Raw genomic sequence first — 22,573 nt, forward strand, 5'->3', positions numbered from 1 at the left:
TAAGCACTTTATATAAGATCGTTTACTGCCCTGAACGAATGGTTAAACGCAGAAGCTACAAAGAAAGCCGAAGAAATTTTAATGAATACCTAGACTGGTGCTCAAATACTCCTCTTAAGAACAAGGGAGGGGAGTCAGGGTTGAGACCTTTTTTTGGCGTGATTGGGGACTAGCCTTAGGCTATTAGACACCGCCTCTTTCACTCGCGGGAAGGCCGCTAGGGGATGCTAGGGAGCTAGCGGCCTACGAGAAAGGCACCCCAGCTCTCACCCACACCCATCAGCCACCTCGCCGGGCGGAGAGACTACAACTCCCGTGGTGCTCTGAGAGCGGAGGCGGGGGGACCTGGGGGCGTGGAGGGACAAGAGGGCGGGCCTTCCGGGCGTGTGTTTCCGGCGTCGGTGGCCGCGGCCGGGGACTGTGTGAAAGCGGTAAGATGGCGGCGGCGGCGGTGGTGGAGTTCCAGAGAGCCCAGTCTCTACTGAGCACCGACCGGGAGGCCTCCATTGACATCCTCCACTCCATCGGTAAAGTTCGCCGCGCCCCCACCCAAGCCCCGCTGGCCCAGCTCGGCCTGTGTTGGTCGGCGGCGGCGGAGCGGGGCCGGGCTAGCCGGCTCTGGTGCTGCTGACTCACTGTGTGTGAGAGGGGGGCCGGGCTAGGGGCACAGGCCGCTCGCAGCTTCCTGGAGCCCCCTGGGTCCCACCCAGTGGGAAGCCCCGAAGCAACCCCGGCGTCCACCCGCCGGCTGCTGACTCATGGTGGGCTCAACGTGGGGTGGGAGAGTGGGCCGAGCCGGGGCCCCCTCCACTCCCTAGCCTGTCTCCCGCTCTGGCCCATGCGAGCTGGCCCGGGACTGGGAGCAGTGCCGGCCGGCGTGCTTATTGCGAACTGGTCTGAGAACCTGAAGTTGAAGGCGAAACCCTCTCTGGACAGGCATTTCCCGCCGTTGTTATCAGCACAGCCTGCTCGGGGTGGGAACGCGAGCGCTGGCTTTTCTCTTGGCGTTTCCTTCCACGGGACACTGGAAGCTGCTACTTCTCCCCAGCCCCACAGCGGAAGGCTCCACTAAAGAGGAGTCTTCTTTCTGAATGTAGAAATACCGAGAGGACACACAGCCCAGATTGGCATTTGGTTTGAGGAGGTGGCCTAGATGTTTCTTCGACCCGTGTAGGGTGTAAGAGTGAGATGTTGGGGCGGGACCGCCCGGCTGGAGTGGGCGACTAATCGTCCTAGACTCCCCTGTAAAGGTTGGAAGTGAGTTCGGGAGTTAGTTGTCAGCCTCGGAGTTCAGGGAACTCTTTGGAACTGTCCGGCTGCACATTGCCGGGAAAATTAAAGCAAATTTTCTTAACACTGTAGTATGACTTTCTTACTTTACACCATGCACACAACAGGAATACTGAAATGGGAGCCCTAGCCATTCTCTTCCGACAGCTTCCGACTGGGATTCAGGTGTGAACAGAAATAAATTTATGACAGAGAAGGCTTTAAATGTTCAGCCATAAAGTGTTCAAATAGGGCTAGCTTTTCACTGGCACATGTAGTAATGTGATCTTTTTAACGTAGCTTGAGGGGATTTGGATTAGATCAACAAGTAGTATGAGAATTCACGTGTATGTGGGATCTCCAGGATGCTGGCTGTTATGTTTACTTACTAGTCTTTTGCATTTTGGTACTCCTGACTTGCAGGAAGGAAGGACAGTGACAAGATCTTGATGTCTTTATCTCTGGGGTACCAGAGAAATGAGGTGGGGATTAAGATGCATCTGTGAATGGTAAATAATGGGTGATTTATTTTGAAGTTCCGATCTTGACTTCAGTCAGTTACAGTTACAGAACCAGAGTCATCTCAAACACATATGTATTTTTATTCTGTGAATACACTAATATTTAGAACTACTGTGAGAAGCATATATTTTATTTTTTTCATGTCTAATGCCCAATATTTTGTCTTTCATTAAGTGGGAATTATAGTGAGCATTATAGAGTATTTCTTGCTTGCCTACTATACTAGGAATGAGTGCCCTGTTAGAGCATTCCTGTTAGAGCAAGCTTGAGTCATGGTGGTTGACAGCCCTACTTTTTCCAGACTCCATTATGGAATATCAGAGTCTTGGTTTTTGTCAAGTCATGATGATGCTTTGTCAGAGAAGTGATAACTAGTGATGATCACTAAAATTATCACTACAGATTCGAAGAGGCTATTCAGTGTTCCAGTGGTAGAATAGTTATTAACAGTGGGACAGATAGCACAAAGTTATTTTAACAGGTCTTAAGTCCATTATAAAGCAGCAGTCCCTTCTAAGGATCACAGTAGAACTTTGATAGGGTTGTTTTTCTCAAATGGCTTTGTAGAACACCTTTTCCCTAACATGCCTATCAGCTGAGGCTTTCCAGAGGCCTAAAGCTTATTGAAAGACTTTTGACTTAATAGTTATTAGTAACTTGGCCATTTGGTTTTAGTTTGTGGCAGGTTTTAAATGCACAGATATGTTTAATATTTTCACATAATAGTGCTTAGCTTAGGGCTTACCATCACATGTATGAAGACCTTGTTTTGTTTGCATTTTGCTTTAACCAAATGACTGCAACAGAAATCTCAGTGTATGTAGGTGAGGGAAATTCTAATTGATAGAATGAAAAGACACATTTAAAATCTGAGAAGAATATGTTTTTATGATTTACATGGGTCATGTCCGATATGATTATTTTACTTTTTTTTTTTTTTTAAGCTTTCTAGAATCTGCCTTTTGGTAACTGTTTTGAGTTTGTAACTGGTGTTGTGAGGGTGAAATTTCCTTCAGTCTTTATTTTTTTGTCAGAATTTTAAGAGGGTTTACATTTTCCTCTCCCAGTGAAGCGTGACATTCAGGAGAATGATGAGGAGGCAGTACAGGTCAAAGAGCAGAGCATCCTGGAACTGGGGTCTCTCCTGGCGAAGACTGGACAAGCTGCAGGTAAGTGCTGCAAATGGATTGCTTTCTCTTTTACGTGAAATGCTGGGTGAAGTTTCAGTTTTTTATTGGCGTGAAGGAACATTGTAGGATATCCTCACAGTTCCATTTTTTGCCAACTTGTTGAGCTTCAGTTTTTTAAGTAGGAAGTTAAGTTGCCTTTAAACTCAGTTCTTTCATGGAAGAGTTTTGTTCTGCAGGTGCCGGAAAATCCTGTTGCTGTTGAGTATAATAATCTGTGATTTGTTTCTGGTTTGAATATTTAGTGCATTCCCTCATGTATGGGCAGCAGCAATAGCAGCAGTCTTCAGTGATTTTACTGAGAAGTTCTGATGTATTTAAGGTGGATAGTGACTTTATGCTCCCAGCGTGAAAATGACTAGGGATTTCGCATCTAAGTAAGTAACTTGCTGTCTTTTTTTCCTGACACAGAATGAGTCAGACATTAGATGAGAAGAGACTTCCCAAGATTTCTCCATTGGTACCCAGGACTTTGTTCATGTCATTGCCCAGGCATTCTAGTTGTAATTGACCATTGACTTTCTAGGCTCAAGATGATGATGGGTGTGTTCTTGAAATGAGTGTCCTGTTGACCAGGAAGGACCTTTGAGTAATAGTAGAGAGGAGCCTGCTTAAACTTAAAAACGGATGATTTTTTTTGTCAGCCTTAAAGTGAATTTAGAGTTTATCTGATTAGAATGGATTAAGCTCTGGTAAGTGACCTCGTGAATTACTTTCCTCCAAGTTATGTTGTTATCCAAGAGAATGATATATGTAAGTTAGCAGAACTTGAACTTGAGAACCAAAATCTTTGCCAATTAAGGATGACTAAATTATTAGGTTTAATCAGTAGAAAGCTGAGTAAAGATGTATGAAACTGAGAGGATGTCTTTATATCGGTCTTGTATTTTGTTTAAAATATCTATAAGAAAAACAGTTTTTGAGTGTTTGCTATGAACTAGTTACTGTTTTAAGCACAAACATGGTTTAGCTTATTGAATCCTTGAAACAATTCAATAAGGTAGATGCTATTATCCATTTACACCTGAGGAAATTGAGCACAGAAAATTTAACTATCTCACCCAGGGTCGCTCAGCTAGTTCATGAGAGAGCCAGAATTTGCACCCATATAGTCCTGCTTCAGAGCTTATGGCTTCATGATACAGTGGTTATTGCTTTCTATAGTTACTACTATGGGTTATCAGTGGTGGGTGATTTTTTTTCATTTTAGGCTGACTTTCCTCTTATTTAACATGTCTGTGGATTCCTTTTGCCTGTCAGTTAATGTGAGTTTGAGGGTTAGAAAAGTTTGTTGTTGTTGTTACATAAATTAACCCATTTATTATAGGTTAGCAATGTTTCAAATTGTGGAGCTTCTCCTGATCTTTCAAATCCTTCAGTCTTCTGATGGCAGACTTTACTGTGATGGCAGAAGTGGTGTTATAGGTCCAGGCACCATCAGCTACTGTTTTCATGCAGGAACCACAGTGCCAGATCCCCATAGCTCTTCTCTTTTTCTTGGTTTTGCCACAGAAGGAGCAAGTGTACTTGGTGTGCTGGCTGATTTCAATTTTCTTCACCATTTTCTTGAGGGAGGCACTATAACGGGTCTTGTACTTACCAACAATTCCGACCTTCTTGGTGCATTTAGCTATGTCACCGCCAACTAGGTTGAAACCCAGAGAGCAGAAAACAGTTTTGATAATTAGTCCATACAAAATATAATTAATAAGATAATTTTCTTGAAAGAATTAGAAAGCCAGGTGAAATAATTTAGATTTTTTTCTGTTGAAACAGCCAAATGTCTTTTTTCCTCTAGTAGCATGGATAATTAGAAACAGCATGCATTATATTAAACGGTTCAGAAAATTTATCCCAAAACGTTAGTTTTGCTTGAAATTCGTTTTTCATGCTTTACACTCTCCTTATTCCTTGCCCTCCCTTCCTCTTTATCTATACCTGAGAACTTTAGAAGTGTACTGCTAAACCTGTTAGAATTTAACTGGTGAATCATAAGGACTTTTAAAAACTTGTTTTCTAATAGTTCGATGAATACAGATGTATACAATAGAAACACTAAGGAGATCTTGGGGTCTGTGTTCATTTACCTTACTGAGCTATTATTAATTGATAGGTTTATGTTTTCTTTGATTTTGGGTTTTCTGAAAACAGAAACTATGTTCCATTAATTTTTAATTTTTATGCATTTACTTTATGGCTAACACTCTGCTAAGTACTCTGTACTCAAAAAGTTTTAAGATAATGTCCCTGACTGACAGCAGTCATTTGGGAATTAGTGAATACGACAATGTCTGGTGTATAATAGTGATTGAGAATTGTGCTGAGCATCATCAGACATGTTGCCTTGGTTCAGGGTCTGCAGATTTTATAGCCTGAGATTCAAAAGGATCATGTTGAGTTCTGTGAGGTTCCGAATAGGAAATTCTGGTCATGTAATTGCAAATAATCTCAGTAAGGATAGGAGGAAGAAGTCAGTATGATTCTATGGGAATTAAAAAAAAAAAAATTAAGTATGTATGAAAATGGAAAGAAACAGGGAATATAACTGAGAATGAATAAGAAATAGTAGACTACAATGAAAAATGAATTGAGTCTTTTGGCATCTAAGAGGTCATTTGTTTCTCTTGTCAGGGTGAGAAGAATAACACTCAGTGCTTGGAGAAAATACTGTAATGCTAGCAGGTGCTAGAGAGAAGGCAGACTGTTTAGCTCATGTTTCGCTTCTGCCTTTTCTAGGAAGGAAAATGATTTTCAAAAAGAAAAAGATAGAAATAACATCAGAAAGAGAGAATTAAAGCCAAGGTAGGTGAGAGAAGAGAGAGCAGATAGTCTCTTTAAGTAAGTTCTAATCTCTATGCTCTGACAATTTCTGTCTTTTAATATCAAAAGAATAGTTTTAGCAGATATAGAGCCACTGTTCTGAGAAAAGTCAAGGAAGATGGAGAGGGATAAGAAAACTGAGGATGGGCAAATATTATTCCACTTTTCAAAAAGGTAATGAACATAATAAATTCTAGACACTATAAACTGGTAATCATCAGTAAAGTTCTGGGACAGATTATTTGATAAGTTGGTTTTAATCACTTAAAACAGTGGTTAAAGAAAAGATTATTCCAGACTCACCTTTGCTCTCTTTGGTGTTAGCCTTATCAGACTAGTAGATATGCAGAGCTCCACAGACAATGTATAGCCAGCTGTTCTTGTAAATAAAATTTTGTTGAAACATAGCCACACCCATTTATTTACAAATTGACTATGATTGCTGTACACTACAGTGGCTGAATTGAGTACCTGCCACTGAGACATTATAGCCAAAGCCAAAAATATTTACTATCTGTCCCATCGCAGAAAAAGTTTGCCAACCCCTGGGTTAGGAGAATGATAAAGACTACATATCTGACATAAGCAGAATATTTGAACATTTGCCATAATATTAATTACAGGTACAGGTTATGAATTTATGAAGACAAATGCATCATTTGTCAACTTGAAGGGAAGTCTCTAGCATCATGTCATAGAGATCTATGTTTTTGTTATTTTGGTCATCACCTGCTGTCATGGCTAAAGCCATTTCTTGTAGATGACTCAGTACAGTAGAGGACAGAATTAAGATTCAAAATTATTGCCAAAGCCAGCAAGATTAAATTCAGTGTGGTAAGTATAAAGTTATATACTTAAAGTATTTCTCAAAACCAGGGAAGGTAGAGAATTATCTGTCTCTACAAAAAAGTCCTTAATGGATTTAGTCTGAACTAAAGAGTGATATTAAAAAGGTAAAACATGCCATTTTGTGTTACATGCGGTGGTCAGATCAAAGGAATTAAGCTATGACACTACTAGAACTACTTGGAACACTTCTGGATACATTTGCAAATTAGAATTTATTCAGAGGAAGGCAGCTAAGTAAAGAACCTGGAAACCAGAACATTGGAGGAACAGTTGAAATAGCTAAAGATGTTTAGCTTGGAGAAAGGAAAAGTTAGGGAGATAGTAAATGATAGTTATCGTCAAATCTCTGAAATCAGTTGAAGGAGGATATAGTCATGTTTCAAAAAAAGAACAATTTAGTTTGACCAACATTGGAATTGCCTGCTTTTTGAACATTTCTGTCACTAGAGGTTGTTCAGAATCATTCAAGCATAGTAAGACATGCTGTAAGAGAAGAGACATTGCACTAGACTACTTTTAAAAAGCTATGATTATATAATGTAATTGGAATTTGCATAAATTCAAAAAGAACTTGAGGGAGAAACACATGTAACACAAAATGGCATGTTTTACCTTTTAAATATCACTCTTTAGTTCAGACTAAATCCATTAAGCCTGTAATTGGCATGGAAGACTCAATAGGACTTTAGCTGAACCTAGAAGGGTATCTTAGATTTACATAGGTCAAGAAAATGGGGAGAAATTCCAAATGGGAATGCAGCCTGAATGAGGCGTGTAAGCAGGAGTATGTATAATCTAATTTATATAGAGGTGAATGGGAAAAAACTCTTAGTGGGAATCAAAGGTCAGTAGTGGGGAGTGAAGGGAAAGATGAACTTTTCCACTCTGTGTAAAGTTCCTTTTGTGTCTGACACAGTCCCATGCTTCCTGTGACTTTTCAGGCAGATGAAGATTTCAGGACCCTGAATTAGCATTCTCAGGAGGGTGAGGTTTGCTTGCCCTGAATTAGATTTCTCAGGAGGGTGAGTCTACAATTGGAGAATATTAAAGAGGCAGTAGCACTAAAGTAATTTTAACCTACATTCCAAAAATTCTTCCTTATTTGTTTAATTGAAATATTCTCTAATTTGTAGAAACTCTTGTTCCTAAAGTTGCTCCCTTAGAATTACTGTGTACCACCCTCTTTTCTTCTACAAGGGGATGAAAGTACATCTGTGGTAGATACCTTTTTTGGTCTTAATTTAAGACTCAGATTAATGAGGAATTTTTAAAAGATACAGTATAAGGGAAAAACACCTTAACTTTTATATGAAAAGTTTATTCAGAAGAGTGCCAGGGAAGTGATATTGCTAAAATGCTAAACTGGGGAGAATTTCAGGAAGGGAGGAAAAAGGGAACCTGGAATTGAAAACCTCTGTCTGTTCAAGGGGAACTACTAAGGCAGATTTGAAGATTAAAAAGCAAATAAACAAACTCCTATAACTTGATCAGATTTCTTAGTTGTGGGGAAGTGATTTTGTCCAAGGTCTCAGAAGCACAGCATATTTCATGTTCTAGAAAACTGCTCTCTGAGTATGAGTACTTTGGTGTTTATCTTTCATTATGATGAGAGATATGAGCTTTTCCCAGGGCCCTGATTGTAATCCAGTGGCTGAGTGGAGTATAGATAGCACAGATTTCATATATGTTAACTTAGTTTTGCTACCTTTACCTGCTAAGAATGCTGTAAATTCCTACTAAGTTTCATCTAGACTCATTCCATTGACAGAGTACTGATTTTATGATTTTGAGACATTTAAAAAATATTTTGTTCCTAATATTGATGTTTACTTTTTCCTTTCTGAATTGCTTTTCATACAGAGCTTGGAGGACTCCTGAAGTATGTACGACCCTTCTTGAATTCCATTAGCAAGGCTAAAGCAGCTCGTCTTGTTCGATCTCTTCTCGATCTGTTTCTTGATATGGAAGCAGCTACAGGGCAGGAGGTAAGCTACTTTAGTGACAGAAGGTAGACAGTATGAAAAAAAAGTCTGTTTCAGTGAAAAAATGCCTGCCTGCACTGTGGTACTGATGTGGAAGGGACAGCTGGAGGACAGCTCAGGATTTATCATGTCAGTTTCTCTTTGTTACAGGGCATTTGATACTTTGGGTCTGTTCCATGCTTTGCTTTGTAAGTGGAGATTGTCAGTGGTCCCTGGAATCCTCATTACATCAGGGTCACAAACTGATTCTTGTCTTTGAGGTATTGTATTGCCACACCTTTCTAATGTTTTCTGTGTCTGTGGTACCTTTCATTCTGTGTCACAAAGCTCCTTGTGAGCACTAATTGAGTCTTGTGGCATCCCTCCTTGGCATGTTTTGTACTGCTTATATGCCTTTATTGAGGAGCGAGCATCCATTTGTTTGTGTCTCATGTGTGCAGAAGTGACTCTGGTGTACCTGTACATGTTCTCTACCAGTTCAGACTGGACCCTGAGCTGTTCTGAAGAGTACTTCTTTGGAATCACTGAGCCTCTTCCAACCTTTCCAAAGATAGCCATATTTTCTGCAGTTCAGGAGAAAGACACTACCAAAGTTAAAACTCATTCTATAAAATGTGGCGGATTCAAGCAGGGTATATTGAGGTTGCTTGAATCTGTAGGAAGAATATAGTTGTTGTCTTTCTAGATTTATTGAACAGTACTCGCTGAGTGCCTGCTCTGTGTTGGGCACTGTTACAGGTATTAGGGATACATTTGTAAAAACACACAGCCACTGCTCTCATGATGATTATATTTTAGTATGAGAAGGCAGGCAGAAAACATATAAAATGTCAGCTAATATAAGGGCAGGGGTAGGAATTGTTACTTGGTTATATATCTAATTGTTTGCTGTAGCCTCTGAGTGTACAAGTTCAAGCATGAGTGGGCATAGTAACATTGAGTAAATAATAAGGAACTCAGAAACCTAGGACATATGTATCCCACTTTGAAATCTTGTCTGTTATAAAATCTGGATTCTTGCCTTCATGATTCGTTGAGGCCTAGTTTAAACACCATAAACTAACTTTATTTGTGGAAAATTCATTTGTATAGAAGTCTTCAAATTCATTTGTTTCTGGCAGAACTATGTTTCATGATAATAGATCAAAAATAGATAATATTTAGATGGCTGTCTTTTGAACCAAAGCACTGGAATTATTTTTATGAATAATTTAAAAGAAAAAGTGGTTTTTAAAGGGGTGTTAGTCTTATCTAACCTTAACTTTTTTTTATTCTACTTTGTTCTCATGAAAAAGTGGCACCATTTTTTGTTTGGAATAGAGTGCCTTAGGATGGGCTGACCAAATAAATGCTAGTTTGAAACAGACTAATAAATGTTACTTGGAACTTTTTAGGCAGAAAAAATTGATTATCCAAGTTGCTCCCTTGTACACTGAAGTCTCAGGAATTTGTCCCTTCTGATAACACAGCTGCATCTGTTTAATGATCAATTCTTCTACTCTTTTGTGGAAGTTTATCTAAATCATAATTTAGTGCTCACTTATTATTGGCTGGTGGGATTTACTAGCCTTCATCATTTACTAGCCTCCTTGTCTGGTTAGGCCCTCCCTTAACTATGTTTGTACATTGCTTTTGTTCATTGCATATTACATTTTTGTCAAGTAGAGCCCTTTCTTCCTTTTTCTGTGATGAAAGAAAACACTCTGAAGTATTATGTCATTTTACTGCTAAGTATAGGCTGGTCTTTTTTTTGGTGGTGGGGGGATGATTATAAGTTTAGCTTTTTATCAAGAGCTAGTCTTAATCCATTTAGCAGGACTTTTTTTTTTTTTTTAGTAATTTTTGTGGATTATATGTTACTTGTTTGTTTTGAAACAAATTTATGAATCCACATTGTTTTACATGCACCTTAAACTCAACATAGCTGACTTACACATCTAACTTCTGTCACTGCAGTTCTCTTTTATATTTGTTTTCTCTTTACAACTATCATCTAGTTTGCTTCCTAATTATTTCTTAGACTACTGCAAAAGCCTCATTTGACCCTGCATACCACCATTGTGAGAGAGATCCTAGCAAGTAGCCCTCTGAACGTTTTATTTCTCTCCCTGTTCACTCCCGACTAGAGCTTCCAGTGGGTCTTCATTGCCTGCAGAATTAGTTATTTCATGGTTTTCTACAATATAACCTACATCAGCAGCTTGATCTCCCAGAACTCTGTGATGTGTACTAAACATGTCAGCCGTATTAGGTGCCTGGCTCTTTGCTGAGCAAGCCGTGTGTGCTCCTCATGCTGTCTATATATACCCTTTCCCTTCCACAGTCCCATCTCAAGTTCCACCTCCTCTGAAATCTTTCCTTATCAACTTCAGTGTGATCTGAATTTTTTCTTTATTTTAATTTTTTGTTTTAAAAAATTTTTATTCTCAGATTGATCTTAATGCAGTGATCCACATTATATTTCGTACGTGTTATATCTCTGCTTATTTTGTCTTGAACATTTACTTGAACATTTACCTTATCTTTTTGCTTATAATATTATATCATTCACATGACGCCCTGTATACCTTACAGTACCACACTGTACCTTTCCCATTCCTGATAGAGGCATACCTTGTTTTAGTGCTGTGCTTCACAGATGTTGCATTTTTTACAAACTTAAGGCAAGACTCTTCACTGTCAAAAAGATTATGATTTGCTTTATTGCTGTACCTACTTTATTGTGGTGGTCTGGAACCAAACCTGCAATATATCTGAGGTATGCCTGTACGTGTCTGTTCCTTAACCATAGCTACCTCTTGCCTCACCCAATGTACTATTATCTCTCTCTCTCTCTCTCTCTCTCTCTCCCCTCCCCCCTCCATCCCCCCTTCCTAGGCCCTCTCCCTCTTTAGACTACAAGTTCCATGAGGATAGCTACTTTGTCCTATTCACTGCTTTATCCTCTGCAGTAGTACAGTCGTTTGGTCCAGAGGAGCTGTGTAACTAGTGTTTGTTGAAGGAATGTATGGATAATGCCTTCCTCATGGTAGATGCTCAGGAGGTACTTTGTTGAATTAAGACTTAAGTCTATTGAACTGAGATATAAGTGTGGGGTGTTGTTACTAAATTTAAGTCACTCAAGGTCTCTGACTTGGGGATGTTGGATATAGTCTTCATCTTGGAAAGGGGGTTCCTTTAAAATTATTGGATCGAGTGATGGGAAAGGATAGAGGAGCAAGTCATAGGTAGTCACAGTCATAGTAGTATGGAGGCCTAAGGCAAAATACGAAGTTTTAGAACACTGTTGAGATAGCTAGGAATTTTATGTTGGGGAGTTTGGTACCAAGAGTATGGGGGAAAGGATTTCCCTTGCCTTTTTCTATTAAGGGACTAACTGTAAGTCGGTAGGTCTACAAAACAATTTCAGCTTGCTATATTCTGAAAGCTGATATGATTCAGGTTAGGATCAGGTCAGTTGCAGTACTAAGGGTTAGAGCCCAGAAAAATGAGGATATATGTGTGGGGTGTGGGGATGGGATGGAGTGGGGGCAGAGTGGTTGGCAAGGGGAGGGGAATGGAAAATTGGAGTGAGGAGGGGAGAAAGAAGACTGAACCAGATCCCTGCCAAATAGTGAACTGAAAGTTTAGAATTTACCTTACTTTCCAGGGATATCTAGGAGTTGCCTATGAGAAGCCTTTTTTTTTTTTTTTTTTTTAGTATAGTCTATAACTGAAACAATAGCACATTTTAAGAAACCTTATATTGAAAATCCTGTTATCGAAAGTTATTTCAATGGAAAAGAGGAGTTCATGCTAGAGAATTTCAGACTTAGAATACTAGTTATTTTTTCCCTTGGGAATTTAGTTAGCAAAAACATTTTTTAAAAAATAGTTAAGTGTATTGGTTAAAACTTAAATATCTAATTTTGACCACATCAAGTTTTTGTACTCAAGTAAGGGCTTCCTCCTGAAGTACCTGCTTGTGTATTCTTATCCCCTTTATCAGTCATTGCTAGCATTAATGAAGCACAAAGCTTCTCAGGCAAAATAACTGTGTAGCTTGGGCGCAATAGCCTTTAAAATTTTTCCTTAGAACTGACATGCTGGTTTCACCAATTACAGTCCTAAATAATGTAAATCATTTACCCTCTAATTGATAACAGATATGCAATTCATGTTGTAAAAATATCCTTGCTCTAGGAGAAACATCTGTTCTGACCTAAACTTATTGAGGCTAGTTTGAGGTAGAAAGAGCACTAGAGATAGAATCCAGTTCTAGTCCAGAGCTGATATATGACCCTGGGTGAGTCACTTAACATCTCTGGACTGTCAGGGAAATGGGGACAGGTGAGATGTTAAGAGTAAAATTCAGTGTTTCTTAACTAGGAATATACACCAGAGTTGCCACGCTCTGTTCTAAACTACTGAATCAGGAACCTAGGCATTTATATTTTAATTGTTTGAAAAAGCTCCCTGGGTAAAATTGTGATAGTAAGCTTTTCTTACTCGCATCCCCCATCCCCAAGACGCGTAGAACTAAAGACTCTTGTATTTTTGTTGCTAAAATATTCAGCAAACTATTTTCAGTTCTGTTCATGTTGTGAACAAAGATCTTGCTTTGAGTTTGGCTTTTCAGAACATAACTCAAAAGTCAAAAATTGTGATTAGTATGCTTTTAGTTTTTTGTAGAATTTTTGAGGTCAGTTGTGTTTTTAGAGTTGGAGATTAAAGTAGCCAGCAGAGGGCTCCAGTGAACTATAAAGGTTTCATTGAATCTCTGTTGAATACCATTTAATGTATTTTCGTTACTGAACTTGGACTTAGGCAGAAGATAGGTCAGTTGGGATTATGTCTCTTTACTTTTCTCTCCTTACAACATCTCTTAAGAGAACTTTGTATTTACATAAAAACCTGTTGTATTAGCAATTAGTTCTCTGGAAAGCTCAGTTTCTTTTTATCTTATGCTCTGATTAGGAATCTTGATATAAAACTTGAAATAACAAAAGTGATACAGTGATTAAGACCTGCAGTACTCAGTATGTACTTTGTCAAAGCTAATATGTCAAGGCTATGTGATGGCCTGTAGAACATCTAGCATAGGACACTACTTTAAATTAGTTACTTTGCACATTACGTCACTGCTTGGGTGACTGACAGTACTGAGGGTTTAGAGTGCATTTAAATTAAGCTTAAAAACCCTTTTAAGTGTTAGGTCAATTCTAATTTCTTTTTACTCTCTTTAATACAAGCTAAATTTGCCTTATCGTGATGAAGAATTAGTTGCACTCCTTAGAATCTGAAAGAGCCACCTGGGCCTTTTGAGTCTTACAAGCAGCTGGTAGGAATAAGGCATTTGTGCTTGGGCTGAGAATTTCTCCCCTTTATAACCAGTGTATTCACATTAACATATTTCTGTTACTATTTGCACCTGTTTAGGGAGAAATTTCTGCTTTAGAAGTTTCTGAGCCATCATGGAGACCTACATTCTAGGGCTACATATGTTAGAAGTTCTGGGTCCCTCCTGGGAAGGTAGAAGAGGTATCTCAAAAATGAAGTTCTTTTCCAAAAGAACACAATCTGAGCACAAAGATAGTTTGTGTCTAAAAACCTAGTTGGTCCTCCATTATGATATAACTATTACACATTGAGATACTGTGGATCAAGGCATGTCCCCTGAGACATTACATAGAGCAACATGGGTAATATATAAGGAGGGAATTAAAGCTATTCTCCAAAGCAAGGTCCGTGAGAAGAATGTGAGGACATAATGTTGCATGCACTGTCTTTCCCTATTGCAGGTGGAGTTGTGTTTAGAGTGCATCGAATGGGCCAAATCAGAGAAAAGAACTTTCTTACGCCAAGCTTTGGAGGTATGTGCCTACATTAGTACTGATTTCAGGTCTCTAGGCATTAGACAGACTGTAAGTAACCATCCTGATCAAAAGTATTTTCAGCAACTTTGTATTATCCAGGCACCCAAAAATTTTTGATAGTAGTCCCACTCATGAGTATTGCTCTGGTTAAAGTTTTGAGAAAGACCTGCTAACTTGACTTTGAGAAGTAAGCAGCAACATGGTAAAGTTAAGTCAGTCATTGGTCATAATAAGTGATAATACCAGGGGCTAGATAAAAATTTTAAGGCTGAATTTGATGCTGTTATCATCAGGACTTGAATATTTAACAGTAACAATTCTGTGACTGTCAATCTTTGATGTCTTTCTTTGGCTTTTTTCCCCCTTTCCATCAATCAATGCCTTTTCTCTTTCCTAGGCAAGACTGGTGTCTTTGTACTTTGATACCAAGAGGTACCAGGAAGCATTGCATTTGGGTAAGTAAGCTGATAGAAATTAATAAGGCATCCTAGCTGGCTAAATGAATGTATTCTAGAACCTGATTACTCTTATTAGTTATGTGTTAATACTTTATATTCTTCCTACTTCTGAGAAAGATTTAAGGTGGCTCATATTTACTGAATGTATCATGGAAAAATGCCATTTGGAAGTTCTAAGAAACGAACTAGAATTAATTTTTTAAATTTAAGGAACAAAGGGTCAAATTGCAAGTGTTTTACTGTCTTACCACACTCATTGTATTTGTTTACAATAATACTTAAAATCTATTTGAAAAAAGAGATTAAAAAAAATAATTGAGTGTGAATATATATAGAAGTGGACCACTAAAGACTTTCTCCTATATGGCCTTTAAACCCTGAAATCTTTGCCTGGTGCTTTTTTTTTTTTTAAATTAATGGGTAGCCCCTGGACTGCTTTTCCCAGATGGATGAACATGGCTTTTGTAATCTATTGAATTGAAAAAAATTGCTAATACTCAGTTTTTTATTCTGCAAAAATGGCAATTTCATATAGTTCAAACAAATAATAGCATTTAAAACATGTTTTATTGAGATACAATTCATGGACCATAAAATTTACCCTTTTTAAAGTATATAATTCAGTGGTTTTTAGTATATTCACAGAGTTGTCCAACCATTATCACTATCTGGTTTCTGAACATTTTCATCATCCCAGGAAGAAACCTTGTACCCAGTAGTTACTACTTAGGATAATATTTTCAAGGTTCATCCATGTTGTAACATATATCAGTACTTTTTATTGCTAAATAATATTTTATTGTATGGCTATACCACGTTTTATTTATCTGTTCATCAATTGATGGACATTTAGATTGTTTCCACTGTCTCTGCTGTGAACAGTATTTTTCTTTTGGAATACCCAGGAATGGATTTGCTGGGTCATATGGTAACTCTTTTTAGCTTTTGAGGAACTACTAAACTGATTTCCAAAGTGGTGGCACCATTTTACATTCTTACCAGCAACGTACGAGAGTTTCATTTTCTCCACATCTTCCCCAACAGTTGTTAATATCGTCTTTTTTATTTTAACCATCTTAGTGGGCATGAAGTGGCATCGTTGTAGTTTTGATTTGCTTTTTCCCAATGACTAATAATGTTGAGCATTTTTTTCATGTACTTATGGGCCATTTGTATGTCTTTGGAGAAATGCCTATTCAAATCCTTTGCTATTTTTTAATTGGGTTATTTGTGTTTTTATTTTTTTATTCTGGATACTAGAATACTTTTTTTCATCCTGTGAGTTGCAAATACTTTTTTCATCCTGTAAGTTGTTTTTTCTTTCTTGCTGATGTCCTTGAAGCACATTTTAATTTGGATTAAATCCCATTTATCTATTTTTTTTTCTCTTGTTGCTTATACTTTTGGTGTCATATCTAAGAAATCATTGCCTAATCCAAGATCACAAAGACTTACTCCTATGTTTTATAGGTTTAGGTCTTACGTTTAGGTCTTTGATTCATTTTGAGTTAATTTTTGTATATGATGCAAGTTTGTTTGGATTTGATATTCTCATCTGAGATGAGGAAGGAGGTGTATTTGGAGAACATTGATATATCCAAAACTCTTTTATTCCTCCACTAGTGCTAGTGCCTGGACAGGAAGAGAGTGAGATCAGGTGCCTGTCTGAACTGGATAACTAGTTTCAGAGTTTTCTGGGTGGAGATTTCCATTGTATTCAAGTCTTAGAAATAAGCTTATAGGACTCTTGGCTCTAATTTTGTAGTTAGAATGCAGAAAACTTCAAAGATCTGTGTTTCCCCTTTTGAAGATAGCACTTCAAGCAGAAAATTTAATTCTTGTAAATAGATAACCTCTTTTAGCGTTTAGGTAGGTTTCTTTATCCTGAGTGTTCTTACGAAGGTGGGAGATGGAGCTGTTGTGGGATTAAAGTATTAAGATTATGACTAAGAAAATGGTATGTATTTTTTCCCTTTCCAGGTTCTCAGCTGTTGCGGGAATTGAAAAAGATGGATGACAAAGCCCTTTTGGTGGAAGTACAGCTTTTAGAAAGCAAAACATACCATGCCCTGAGCAATTTGCCGAAAGCCCGAGCTGCCTTAACCTCTGCTCGAACCACAGCAAATGCTATCTACTGCCCCCCTAAATTGCAGGCCACCTTGGATATGCAGTCAGGTAATACCTACCCATGGAATATGTTTTTAAAAGCTCATCTTATTTCCCAGATGGAAGGAGTAGGGGTTTGGGACTGGAGAATAAAATTGGCTGATTTGGCTTGAGCTTCCTCAGAGAAACCAGTTAGAAGGCTACCTTACTGACTTGCTGACTCCCTCCTATTAACTCGCTGTTAACTGCCTAAAATATATTAACAACATGCTTATCTGTGGTTGACCAGGCAACCTGATTTTTAAAGCCAAGAAGACCCTAGAGAGGTCTCACTTAGATTTAAAAAGCTCCCTTAATTTCCATCGTAGTCACTACTCAGGATGGTAACAGTTTTTTCCAGGACTAACCCACATCTTTGTTACTTGGAGGTCTTTGTGAAGCATGTTGGAGTTTCCCAAAGGGCCTCAGATCAAGGCTGAGGGAAGATCCCTCCCTAATTTCAGTTGAGCGTAGTGCTTAACTTTCTGAGGGAGTGTGTGACTTTTGGAGATAGGACGCCATGGGCAGTAGAATACTTTTTCTCGTAGTCATCAGCTTTTATTAGTTTATTATCATTCTTGAAGGAGCGTTGAAATTGAAGGCAGAAACTAGTTTAAGTGCTGGTGTTATCTCTCTGTAGTCTGTTTCCACATCTGTAAAAGAGAGTTAATATCTGCCCTACATGCCTCTTGGGTGTTGTATCAGATGGCATGTTTTTATCATTCAGAGGTTAAGAGTAGTAGCTCTAGAAACTGACTTTACTAGGTTGAAATTTTGGTTCTGCTAATTTCTAGCTGTGTGACTTTGGGCAAGTTACTTAATTTATCTTTAGCTCATCTGTAAAATGGCGATAATAATTGTACCTCTTCATAGGATTGTGGTGGGGATTAAATGAGATGATGAATATGAAACATCACAGTGCCTAGCTTTGACCAACTCTTAGCACTTTCTTTAAGCCCCTACTCTTTAATTATGCCTTTCCTTCATGGTCAGGAGATGAAGGTGAATCTGGTTTCTCAATAGAGGCCATTTTTATGTGAACCCTCTTTAATTTCTCTTTTCTCTCCAGAATGAGTTTCACTATCCATTTTTACCCCTGATCAGGAGTGATCCTTCTACCTGTTCTTTTGTTCCATGTTTTGGCTGTAGTCTTTTTACTTGGATCTTCCTCTCATTCTTTGATCTGCCTCAGCTGAAAAAGCATAGCCTTTTCTCCTTTAAATTACTGTCTTCTCCTATTCTGTCAAGCTTCTTGAAAAAATTGAAAGAGTATTCTTACTTTGTTATCTCAGCTCCTTGAAAGAAGAAGTCAGTAACTCCTTATAACCTCTGACATTGGGAGCGGGGCAGATTTTGATCTTGTTGAACACTCCAGACTTTCCTTCTTTTTTTTTTTTTTTAAATTTTTTCTTTTTAGGCAAGGCAACCCTTGGTTGACCTCACAGATTGCAAGGATCTTGTCAGCTTACAATCCCTTATTTTTTACTTTTTATGCCTACAGCACCTGGTCTTCCTAGGTGGTCTCCCATCCAAGTACTAACCAGGCCTGACCCTGCTCAGCTTCCAAGATCGGATAGGATCGGCCTTGTTCAGACTTTAGACTTCTTTGACATCACTGTCTTCTTGGTTCTCCTCCCTTGACTGACTATCCTTGGTCACATTCGCTCTTTCCTCTTCCTTCTGACTGCCTCTTAAGTGTGGATGTTCTTCAGTGTTGTTTTCTTAGTTATTTTCTCTTCCTGTTCTCCCTGTTTCTTGTCTAATCCCATACTCTCCCATGGTTTTTTCTGCCATATAACACTAATGGTCTCCTCATCTAGATCTCTAGTAACTTTCCTCTCTCCTGAATTCCATATCCAGATTTTCAGCTGCTTAATGGATAGACACACCTAATAATGGATATACACATCATATATACACCCATGGGTATCTCAATCTCAACATGTCCGAAACCAAAATTATTATCTCACTTCTCTCTCCTCAACTGTTCTTTTCTGCATTTCCTACTTTTAGTTAACGATGTCGTTATTGACTTAGATGCTCAAGCTATGTCTTTGGATTAATTTTGACTCCTTCATCTCCTTCACCTCTCATATCCAATCAATTGCCAGATCAGGTTGAGTCTGTCTCCAAATCTGCCCTTCTTTTTCCATCTCTGCGATCATCGCTCTAATTAATGCCTAGACCACTGGAGTCTTTTACTGATCTGACTGTCCTTAGTCACTTTTCCTAATCGATCTTCCTAATTCTAAAGTCATTTTTTTGAAACAAATCTGATCATGTAACTCCTTTGTTTAAAATTGTCCCCAGACTGATTATTCTTTAACATGACATTCGAAAGAAAGGCATCCTTTCCTTCTATTCTCATTGCGTTTTCATTCCTAGTCATTAAATGACATCATGTGTTCCTGCTTCTGGACCTTATATATTTTGTCATCTTTGTTTGGAAATCCCCCTTTTCATGTTGTTCGCTTGGCAAACTCCTGTGCATCCTTCCAAATCTAGTTCAGATGTCTCCTGTATAAACCCTCTTCAGTGCCTTCTTTGCTTTCAGACTTCCCTACTAAAGGTACATTATTTTGTATATATTGTACTGATCTCCTTGTTTCTGTTTTGGTAACCATCTTTCCCACTGTGAGATTATGAGATCAGTGAGGGCCTTATTCATATATACTTCCTCTAGAGTAGCTGTATCAACTTTTGGCACATGGTAGGCCCTCATTAATATTTGTGTTGAATGGGTGACAGTCTTGTTTTTTTATTTTATTTTATTTTAAAACAATAAACCTCACGCCCAACCATGATACTCATAGTTCATATGTGTCCCCTGTTTACTACTATGTTTGGGGAAAAAAATATACCATATTTTGGCGTGTGTGTTGGGGGGGGGTCTTATTTTACCTTTTTTTTTTTTTAACTAGTCTCATTTTGGGTCTGGTCTAGTCTCTAGCTCTGGTTTGGGAGGTATGGAAAAATGGATATTTATCTCATCTAGTTTAGCATTGTTAATAGTTTGTTGGGTATTCTTGAAGGAACTCTCCTTGGCTGCAGAGAAAGGTGAGTTTTCACCAGGCCTCTATAGTTAAGAACAGTAGGAGGAGGATCTGATTCCTTCATCCTCACAGTGGGAGGCTTTTTGGGTAGAGGAAAAAAAGCACTGGGGTATGACACATGTCATTCACTAAATGGTTATTAAGTCAGAAGTTCCTAGCTGTTGTGCGAGACACACAGGTCTGTGATGGTTGGGATCATGCTTAAGCAGTTTCATTCTTTCACTCCAGTGTGTGAAAAACGTTGAGAAGCCCTGTGGTAAATGTGGATGGGGCTGAGGTCTGTCTGTAACCTCATAAGGGGCTGAGGAGAGTTAGAACTGATATACAGAATCTCAGGGTTTAGATGCCTCCCAAGCTAGAAAGAACTAATTTTCATGTTATCCCAAGTGAAAGCAGATTCACTCAAAGGTAGGCTCATTAAGAGCAACCCAACTGCTAAACAGTAGAGAATTGGTTAGATGAACAAACAGTGATACATCAGCCTATGGAAATACTGCTTAACTGTGTGTATTTAAGTTCATGGATTTGGCATTATGTGAAATCTGTATACTGATAAAAAAGCACATCAATAAATGACAGATATCTGAAATGAAAATATAAGAAGTTGGATTTTTTTTGTTTCCCATGAAAACTGTTTACATATAAAAATGTTAAGCTTGGAAAAGCTATTTTAAAGAAACAGTTAATGTTATTATAACAGGTTATTCAGGTAGTGCAGAAATGTTTGGGTCAACTTCCTGACCTGTGAAGGTGATTCAGTGGAGGGTAAACATGACCTTTTCTAGTGCCTTCAAAAGATAGTAGGATTGCAATAGGGGTGAGAAGCATGAGGAAAGATGTTACAGTATACAGTTTTCAGGATGCTCTTTTGAGTTGGGTCTTATCTTCTTTGGAATTTATATTGGCAAGATGACATTGAACTGGGAGGCCAAAGACCTAGGTTCAAATCCCAGCTTTGCCACTAGCTGGTAGTGACTTTGGGCAGGTCTTTTATCTTTTCCTGACCTCATCAATAAGTAGATGGGGTTGGATAGATTTCTGAGGCCCTTCCCATTTCTGATAATTTATGGTTCTATTATTTTTTATGGTCTTTACTCCTTTCTTTTCAATGCCCAGGTATTATCCATGCAGCAGAGGAAAAGGATTGGAAAACTGCATACTCATATTTCTATGAGGCGTTTGAGGGCTATGACTCCATCGATAGCCCCAAGGCCATCACATCTCTGAAGTACATGTTGCTGTGCAAAATCATGCTCAACACGTAGGTGCACATTAACTTTGGGATATGAGAACTCAAGTTCTTCAAGCTTTTCCACTATGGCAGATATGGCTTGCTTGGGCAGGGAGTTTGGCTAGTTACAGAAGCAGCAGCAACTTCCTCTGGGGCTGGTTGAGGTAGAGTGGGAGGATGGAAGATAATCCAGAGCACTTTTGTTTGCTAGCCTTTCAGAGGCAGGGAGATAGATTTTAGAAGTCTCCTTCCCAGCCCCTTAGAGTGTTCTCCTTATCCTGCAATTATTCTATCCATAGAGTTGCCGAACATAGGACAGAAGGCCAGGAAATAGCTTACAGATCAGTACCAGCCAACTGGGCCACCCAGAATAGGGATGGGTTAAGGAAGCGGTTAGGGAGAGGTTTTGAAAAAGGAAACGACAGCAAGTATGCCAGTTAGACCTTTTTATATAAAGAATTAATACAGAATTTATCCACATTGTTTTGGGAATAAATGAAATATTCACTGGGATTTTATTTAATCATTGGATTGCACAGAGATTTTAGTAAGACCTAAAATATTGGGATTTGACTTATACTTATCATTTTGCTTGTTGTGTCTCTTGCTTTTGATAGATTGAATGTAGTTTTCTTTTTAATGTTGGAATTTTTCTGCTTTTAAGTGCTGAGTTTTGTCCCAGAGTGTATGTAGAAAGCCTGGCTTCTGCAGTGTGAGGGTCATATGGATGGATTTAGGGGTGGGGGCTGATTCTCATTGGAATTCTGAGAAAAATTCACATAAACTGATAAGTGTAACATCCCGGAGCAGTCGACCAAGTATGTCTTTTTTTTCTAGCCCAGAAGATGTCCAGGCTTTGGTGAGCGGGAAGCTTGCACTTCGGTATGCGGGAAGGCAGGTAGGGAATACTATGACGACAGTTCTGATCTCTGCTCTGAGGCTACCTTGTCAGACATGATGTTCGGTGGACCTCTTCAGGTCTCTTTTCTCCATTTCATTTTTTTTTTCCTCCTTTCTCTTAAGCCTATTCAGTATATTTCCTCTACTGTTAAATTCTTGGCCTGAAAAGTCAGTGTTTGTGCTCTTATGGACATCGGGTGGTTTGAGGGACTTACAGAACTGAATTGTAGTGTTCGCATTGAGTTAGGTTGCATTTAGCTTTGACCAGAAAATTTATCTACCATGAGTCTGACTTGCAAATT

At 38.7% G+C, this 22,573-nt stretch overlaps 2 protein-coding genes across 2 annotated transcripts in view; one reads left to right on the forward strand and one right to left on the reverse strand.

Moving 5' to 3' along the window:
* The first annotated feature begins 376 nt into the window (after positions 1-376).
* PSMD11 (proteasome 26S subunit, non-ATPase 11) overlaps positions 377-22,573 on the forward strand; it is a 28,221-nt gene continuing 6,024 nt past the window's right edge. The window contains exons 1-8 of the mRNA XM_011360038.2: positions 377-527; positions 2,859-2,960; positions 8,508-8,632; positions 14,410-14,481; positions 14,882-14,939; positions 16,923-17,117; positions 21,257-21,401; positions 22,209-22,269. Coding sequence (XP_011358340.1) covers positions 437-527; positions 2,859-2,960; positions 8,508-8,632; positions 14,410-14,481; positions 14,882-14,939; positions 16,923-17,117; positions 21,257-21,401; positions 22,209-22,269 — 849 coding nt within the window. The 5' untranslated portion in view covers positions 377-436. The remainder of the gene's footprint in view (positions 528-2,858; positions 2,961-8,507; positions 8,633-14,409; positions 14,482-14,881; positions 14,940-16,922; positions 17,118-21,256; positions 21,402-22,208; positions 22,270-22,573) is intronic.
* LOC105291973 (putative 60S ribosomal protein L37a) lies at positions 3,884-4,702 on the reverse strand (the record flags this gene model as incomplete). The annotated part of the gene is made up of 1 exon (XM_023530363.1): positions 3,884-4,702. A coding segment is annotated over one exon (396 nt), but the record flags the coding sequence as incomplete, so codon positions are not given.

The sequence above is a fragment of the Pteropus vampyrus genome, unplaced genomic scaffold, assembly GCF_000151845.1.
Source record: "Pteropus vampyrus isolate Shadow unplaced genomic scaffold, Pvam_2.0 Scaffold50, whole genome shotgun sequence".
NCBI classification, from domain to species: Eukaryota; Metazoa; Chordata; class Mammalia; order Chiroptera; family Pteropodidae; genus Pteropus; species Pteropus vampyrus.